The sequence below is a fragment of the Plectropomus leopardus genome, unplaced genomic scaffold (genome assembly GCF_008729295.1).
Source record: "Plectropomus leopardus isolate mb unplaced genomic scaffold, YSFRI_Pleo_2.0 unplaced_scaffold15734, whole genome shotgun sequence".
Taxonomy (NCBI): Eukaryota; Metazoa; Chordata; class Actinopteri; order Perciformes; family Serranidae; genus Plectropomus; species Plectropomus leopardus.
The window spans coordinates 1-8,512 of NW_024616872.1; the positions used below are offsets into that span (position 1 = coordinate 1).

The 8,512-nt window shown below is 42.2% G+C and overlaps 1 protein-coding gene across 1 annotated transcript; it reads right to left on the minus strand.

Moving 5' to 3' along the window:
- Positions 1-3,104: 3,104 nt before the first annotated feature.
- On the minus strand, positions 3,105-5,013 carry LOC121964475 (FYVE, RhoGEF and PH domain-containing protein 6-like; the record flags this gene model as incomplete). Its single annotated transcript, XM_042514681.1, has 1 exon — positions 3,105-5,013. A coding segment is annotated over one exon (1,909 nt), but the record flags the coding sequence as incomplete, so codon positions are not given.
- Positions 5,014-8,512: the final 3,499 nt, after the last annotated feature.

Here is an 8,512-nt window from a genome sequence, read left to right on the forward strand (position 1 = left end):
CTAATTATTATTAGTCGCAGTTTTATATTCAATATTATTTTAGATTAAACCGTGCGTCTTGCTGAACTCAGCTGCTGGCAGCGAAACAACATCCTGCCTCGGCTTCTTCCCACAAACGCTGTTGTCTGCCAGGTGAGCACAAGCAGCAACATGCGTTTGTGTGTCACTAACGTTTTGATCTTTTCTGTACAATTAAGCCGTCTCCTTTCAAAGAAACGAGGAGGAATTAATGTGTTTTGATTCCTGTCCTGCTGCTGTTTCTCTTTCCCACTCCGCTCTCTCTGTTCAGAAAGTGTTTGGAGTAAAAGGGTGATGGCTCAGAATAAATATTAGATAGGAAAGACTGTGGGACTCCAAAAATTCTCACATTTCCTTTCGCTCTCATCAGCAATCGCCCACTCTCTCCACTTCCTTGTTTTCCTTACGTGCCTCCCGACAGTTTCTTTCACTTAAATCTTAACACACGCTCTTCCCCTCCCTCCAGACGTCTTTCTCCCGTATGCTTTCTCTATAGCGGAGCATTCCAACACACTGGATCAGGCACAGAGCGCCACTTGTTTACAGCCTGAGGCTACTTACATAAACTTAACAGGCTCAGATGCCTGGGAAACACTACAGATCTCTCTCTCCTCTCCAGCAGAAACTCCCGGCTAACCGCCCTGCATACCAGACAGAATTAAGAAGCAGGGAACATCTTAATTGTTTTAAGGGCCGATTTCACACCAGTGTGCCTCAGCTTCGCCTAATGTGGCCTCGGCTTCATCACTCGTAGTGCCGCGAGCTGTCAGAGGAAACAGGAAGCTCGGCATTTATCATGGGAAAAGCTCCTCATCCTGACAGCTTAATATCTGCAGCAGAGTGGCTCAGAGGGATTTTAACTGCATGAGTGTGACAAGGACGATCAGTGTTGGTGTCCCTTAACTGTTCAATTGACACCTGTACCACACTAATTCTTACAATTAATTACTCGTCTGAGTTGTTTTCAGAGCAAAATGCCAACAATTCTCCATTTATAGTCTCTTAAAGGGACAGTTCACCCCAAAATCAAAAATATATGTTTCCTCTCGCCTGTAGTGTTATTTATCAGTCTAGTCTCTGGTGTGAGTTGCAGAGTTTTGGAGAAAGTGCCAAAAATTAGAAAAATAAAAATAAAATAAAATAAAAATTACAAACTCTAAATTCCTAGAAATGTCCTAAAATGTGACAAATATCCAATTTTAGGATTTTTCTAGAATTTTCGGAAATTTTAAGAATTTGGGATGTTTCTAGGACTTTGAAAGGTGTCTACGATTTTAAGATGTTTCTAGAATTTCAGGAAATTTCTAGGATTTTCACACATTTAGGGGCTTAGCTAGCACCTCTTCGGGGGGTGCGGGGAAACCTCCCCGATTATGGTTTTTTTCATAAACAAGCTCTATTTTGATGCTGTTTTATGCACTTTGGCATCTTACATACTTACAGTGTAAAACAATTCCTTGTGTGCATCACTTTAGTTTTATTATGAATTAAAAAAATGGTAGTGAGGGGCCACCTGGCACCCTATTGGGGCCCAGATTTGGCCTGCGGGCCATAAGTTGAGTGTCACTGACTTATTGTGACCTCAGGCATTCTGGGGATGTATGGCTTTCAATACAGTAAGGGTTTTTTTTTTTCAAAGTATCCAAAACCAAATCACAGCATTCATTTTTCTATGGTGTTCCTAAAGGTCCTGGTGTCTTAATGTGGAATTTTGGAGGAATTTCTGACTTTTTGTAATCAATTATGCAGTGGTCAAAAATGCTTTAAACTGGCACCAAATTTGTGTAACAAATATTACACAAAACTTGCTGCAACAGCTTATGAGCCTAACAAAAACACAATTTTTATCACATATTTATGACTAGAAAAAGTTAACAAGCAGATGAAGAATACAGTCTCTATAAGGATTATATTGTTGACCTGCCCTCCCTAAAAAACAGAAATGTGTCTATGATAGGGAGAGCCTGAGTTGAAGAGGTTAAAAGATGATTAACTTGTTCATTCACCAGGATGAGAACAAAACTCCAGAGACAGAGAGGAGAAAAAGTGGAGTGATGAGGTTAGGAAGAGGCTAAACGCAGTGCGAGGGCGTGCAGGCCGAGGAGGAGGAGGCTGGTGGTTGCTGGAGGTTTATTTTCCCTGTTCTAGAGAGCTGTGTGGCGTTTCTGCGATTCTCAGACATTTCCTGCCCTGGCCACTGAAAATAACCCACAGGAAAACAGGCCGACCTGCTGCACATCAATGTTCTATTCAAACCCAACGCCACTGGCTCAAAGGCCGACTTCCACACTCTTGTAAAGGCGAACCGCTAATGTCACCTGTGCAACCTGTCGCACGCAGCGGTTCCCACGCCGAAGCTGCGGGTCACCTGGAATTACAGAGTCGCTGCGAGCGCGCTACAGCGGCTCTGGAGCTCGGCCCACATCAACTTTTCTCACACACACAAGCAGCTATTGTTCACAGCGTGAAAGTGTCTGTTTGCTTGAACTCAGCTGGAGAAATTTCATTGATAAAAGCAGTTAACGATGTTTTCTATATTTTTTATCATACTGTGAGATTATTTGAATAAATCATCTATGGATATGACAACTGTTAATCCTCAGAGAGGCGACAAAAGACGAGATAGGTGCTTAAAGAATTAAAGCAATTAAAAGAATACTTAAAAATTTAAAAAATAAGTGTTCATTTTTTTCTGTAGAATTTTTTTTCCATTTAAAATGATAATAATTCTGATTATAATATTCTGGACATTTTTATCATTTTTTCTTTTAATTTCCCCTTTTTTAAAATCTTTTTTTTCTTGTCATCTATTACTTTCTTGCAATGTGTGGGACATTTCTTGCCAAGTTGCTCCCTGCCTCTTCCCCTGTGTTTTGTTCTAAAAAAATAATTTTCTGGGGTTGCAAAATTTTTTTAAACAGCTTCTAAAAGGCATATAAATGCAGCACAAAACTGATCCACAGAAGTTTTAAATGTGAAAGTGCCCCAAAGAAATACAAAAAATTGATGAATCAAGACTAAAAATACTCATGAATTGCACCCTTAAAAAACAGTTTGCAAACATCTAAATAAGTAAAGTACCGTACCTCTCGTACTCGTGTTCGTGGCACCTGTGATATGGATCCTGCACCTCATAGATGTCTGAATCTGCTCCGTCTGTGTCATGTGACCAGCCCAGCCTCGCACTGTGAAACGGCAGGTTCATGTACTCGGGGATCTCCTCATACAGAGGGACGTTCTCATACTCCACAGATCCCTCCCCGTTTTCTCCGCACATATCGGACTCCACGATGCAGCTGTTGGGCCGCTCCAGGCTCCTCTCCCCCCGCTTTGACTCCACACTGGTACAGTCCAGAGACTGCCCTCCCTTCGCCAGCAGCTTCGGCAGCATCTTGACAGACAGCCGGAGCTCCAGAAGCTTCCGGAAAGACAGACTCCTCTTTTGAGGGTCGGCTCGGGTCGCCAGGTCGGCTGCGGAGAAAGACTGCGCCCTCTGCTTCCCCCCCAGCGGCGAGGCTCGACCCTTTGGCGGCACGCTGCTCCTGGTGGGAATCTGCCGGCTGAAGAAGGTCACGCAGGGTCGGGTGAAACGCCACGCTGCTTTCTCCTGAGGAGGCGCGGGCAGCTCCCTCATTGGTGTGTTTGCGTGTGGAGGCGCAGGGGGGCAGATAGAGGGCGGAGGGGGCGCTGGGAGGCTGTGTCTCTGAGGTTTTCTTGGCGGCGCCCTTGGTGACGGCTGATCCTCGGCGGAGAACGCTTTCCTCGCGTTCACCAAGGGAGGATGACAGCCGAGTTTGATCTGCTTGGGGAGGCTGTGAGTGATCGGGTAGCGCTCAAAGTCGCCGTACCCGTCCTCCTCATCCTCCTCCACCTGGTGCTCCTCACCGTCTTTTTTGTGGCTCACTGAGTCAGCGTGTGAGAGGTGGACTAAGGAGTGGGAGGTGTTTTTGTTTAGACATGTGCGAGTTGTTCTGTGCAGGCGAGGGGAGAGCGAGGTCTGGCGAGGAGGCGGGACGGGCACGTCCGTCTCGTCCTCTCCCAAGTCTGTCTGGGCTAAAAGCTCACATGTGTCCTGTTTGAACTCCTCTGAACTGAGACACAGACCAGCTAGACTCAGCTTAACCTCATCCTCTGGCACTTGATCCTGCACGCAGCCCTCCACGCCATCCTGCCTCACCAGAGCTGGCTTTTTAAATTTGCGTGGCTGAGGCACCGGGAGAGGCTTACTGGGTGCAGCAGGGACCTGCAGATCCGGGTGCAACCTGGTGGGAGACGCTTTGCTGACTGGCTCGTTGCATTCGACCTCTGCAGACGGCTCACGAGGAGCGACGCTTGGGGAGAAAATGATGCTGCCTGCAACATCACAGGCCGACTTAGAGTTTATTAGATGTGTGTTTTGAGTCTCTTTGGAAACGTCCGGCTCACTTTCCGGATGTTTCTGCTCCTCAGTCCTCTGCACCTCTTTGTTCAGGTGTCTCTGTCTTTGAGGTTTATCCCTCGGCTTCTTGATAATCCCGTCACCCTTCTCCACAGCGACTCCCTCCTCCTGGTTTTTCTCCTGCGGCCTCATCTCTTCTGTAGAAATCCCGTTCTGCAGTGGCACTTTGTGCAAATCAATCTCAGTTCCGTTTTCAAGCCGCTGGCACTGGGAGCAGTCCCCGAGCCCGCAGGAGCAGGTGGGAATGATGTAATCCGAGTCCCGTTTGTTTGTCTCTGATAAAATCCCATTCCTGGAGTTGAGAAAGGAGAGGCTGTCGCCGAGGAGGTCGCTGGGTTTGGGTGGCGGGGGCGAGACAGGAGGAGACGAGGCTGTGGATTTGGGGATGCATGGTTTGGGAGCGACAGCCGGTTTTTCTCGTTTGAGAGTGGCAGGAGAAGGTTGGGAGACGGCTGAAGACTGGGAGAGAAGGCCGGGTTTGGGGGCGATGGGCGGGGGAGAGGGTTTGGTGGTGGCAGGGAGTTTAGGTTTGGGAGCTAATGGAGGCTTCTTCACACCTGCAGAGGAAAGGGAGGAGATTCAAAGAAATGTTAAAAAACGTTTACTCACACTTCCTTTTGAAATGAATCACGCAACAAAAACACGTCACATGCTGCAGCATCGACAGCTGCGAGCCAGGCTTAAGTTTGGGGTCAAAAGGTCAATCTCAGGGTCAGAGCTGAGGCTTTGAGTAATGTGTGAAATAAATTAACCCTTTCAAACCCCGAAACGCTTTTCTTGTGCTGCATTCAGATGCCTTTCACAAGTATTTTAACTAGACATGACAACAATTAATCGATTAATCCGTCAATATGAATTTAATCGAACATGTGAAATGTAATTAATCGATCTAAGCTATGCAGTGCTGTCAGAGTACATGCAATATGTTGCTGTGTGCATGGATTGAGGAAAAAACGCATGTTATTGTTTAAAATAAGCAGAGTTTTTATGTTGTTTTTTTTCAAATAACGATTAATCGATTGTTAATTTTACAAATAAACGTTTAGGAAAAGCGCTTACGATTTGCAACATTGAGGTCCGGAGCAAATTGTTTTATTTCTATCGAAAACATGGTTTAAAAAGGCAATAAGCAACTTGGCAAGAAATGCCCGAAAAAATTGCAAGGAATTAGCAGATTCTTTTCTTTTTTTAAACTATATTTAGATTTATCATAACTATATATGTAAAATTATTTCACAGAATTCTGATGTTTTTAAGCATTTTTTAGGTCATTTTATTGTTGCCTTTTTCTTTTCTTTTTTTTTTTTACTATCTTTATTTATTTTTTTTTCCATTTTTTTTTGTCTGTTAATTTTGTTGAGCTTTTTGGAGTAATTTTTTTTTCTTAACCCTTTGACACATGGACTGACAACTATTTTCTTATGTTGGGATCCTTTTCACAAGCTTTTTGAAACTGGAGCAAATTGGTTACATTTCTTTTGAAAACATGGTGACAAGGACAAAAAAAGAAAAATATGTTATAGAAAATGTTTTTATACATTTTTTTCTCAATTTTTAGCACTTTTTTTGGGGTTAAGGTATTAAACATAAGGATATACCAAAATAATACAAATGTTACTACATCTGCTCTGCCATCCATTTTTATGTTTTATTATATAAAAATCTGATAAACGAGCACTGAAGGGTTTACATGCCACTTGTGGCAGGAAAAACAAAGTAAAACTGGATTTTTCTATTTGCAACCACAATTGAATTTATCTCCTCCTGCCTGTTCTTGAGAGAGCTTGGCATGCTTGGCATATCTTGTCTTAATTAAATTGTATAGAGCACACAAGCTGCAACCAATATTTTAATTATAATGGGTATTTTTCTGTTGTGTCCTTCTATAGGTCACGGTTTGATCTGACAGTTTGTGTTTTTGCATTTCTAAAAGTCATACTTTAAAGTTGTCATATTGTAAAAAAAAGTCAGATTTTCATTTCTTTTTTTAATAAAATGCAATAAAGGGGCTAAAAAAAACTGCGAAAGAATGAAAACGCTGAACTGAATTCAGAAACTGTGCCTTTAAACAAGCCGTTGGCACCTCTGTGAATTTGTGATGTCACAGATATTGTAAATAGACTGTATCAGAGGATTGGAAAGTTACTATATTGTGCTTTTAGTTGATTAGAGTTCTTTTTTACTGTTTCATGATATGTCCGAGGAAAATGTTGATACTATCATACTATGCCTTTGCTCGCTAGCTTGCTAAACCAGTAGCCTTGATGGCCTCTAAACGCCAACAGTGGCGTCCATGTTGCTGTTGTCTAGCAGAAGTGCTCTCAGGACTTAACCATTTGAACGTCAAGCATGTCATATACACGGCTTCTCATGTTGTAACTGCAGGCTCACTAGTTTCATTTGAATGCACTTATAAACATTTTAAATGAGTACCTTTTTTTCTTGCTGGAATGGTATACAGTTGCGAATGACGTCAGCTGACAGTAAGTAAACATGGACCCAAGCTGTTGTCTAACAATAAAATTCCAGTGAAAACATACATATATTTATAAGGATAAACAGTGCCTTTACAGTGCTATTACAGTCATTTCTTCAGCTGTTATGTCAATGCACAGATTTGGAAGACCCGGAAACACTGACCAATCAGAGCAGACTGGGCTTTTTCAGGAGCGGGCCTTATAAAGACAGACACTAAAACGGAGCATTTCAGAGGCTGGGTGAATACAGGTATATTCAGGCAGCCAGTTTGAGAAAAACAATGTGTTTTTTTTGAACATCAAAGTATGTAAACATGTTCTAGAAGAAACCCAGAATACAAGTATGAACCCGAAAATGAGCGTAATATGGGACCTTTAAATTTGTCTTCAAGGTGTCATGCTTTGTTGTCAAAACTGAGTTACATTTTTGTATTATAATATATGTATTCTCCCACACGTAACTATTAAATTCATACTGTAATTAAATACAACTGTTTACTAACATTTGAATGTGATGGGACAATCAGAATCTCAACGATTAACCTTGTTAAATAAAGTTTTAATAAAAAAGCAGAGTCTCTCCACTAATAAAAAGCTGTGAATTGAGATTGTAGGCGAGATTTTCCGCTCTACTGGCTGAAACTCTTGGCTGGCCGACACCACGAGAAGTGGAGTCATCGAGCGGATGTTTCCGAAAAGGCCAACGACCAAAAACCGCTCTGCCCCCCCAATACATGCTGCTCTGGCTATGCAGATACAGCCCCGCGCCAAACTCTGTGTAAAAATGTTTAGGTATAAAGTCATCAGGCTTAAAAACAAATACACCTACGTTATAAAAGAGTAATTGACCATTTTTATAAATAATCGAGAGCTACTTTTCAATTCGGCTTTCATTTCACGTTTAAAAAATTCAGCATTAAGATATGGTTCACCCAAATTTCTACCAAAATTCACCATGAATGGCGGTGATGAGCGAGAATAATCAATCTATAACTTTATCTTAATATTATTTTGAGTCTCTTTATAAGCCGAATTTGCCAGTTCATGATAACGACGCCAACAAACTTAATAAACTATCACCTCAGACATATAACACTGCTATAATAGAGGTAACATTAAACTGCCAGATTTTTAAGCGGAGTTTGGCCTTATGTTTTCGCTGTAGGGCAGCGCCAGGTATCTGAACTAAAACCGCTCATGTTGCGGAAAGATAAACAATAATAATAATTTTAACCCGGGTCATTGAGGGCATTTCTCTTCATAAAGTCAAGTTTTAAAAGTTTCACAAGAGCTGTTAACGCTGCAGCTTATTATCGAGACCGACTTGTTGCATCAACAGCAGGACAGATGTTTTAAGACAAAGGATTTAACCCCCTCCAGCTGCAACAGTAGCTGTAATATCAAACAGAAAAGGACATTTGAGATTATGTGTTATGATGGCGCTTTTAGAAAGCACTCAAACTGAGGTCGAGTCTGTCTTCTTTCGTATCTTTATGAAAGCTGTTATTAAGAAAAACTGTAATTAACTGTGGCAGCGTGAAAATAGAGTGGATGCTATCGTCCGTTATAACAGTAAAAG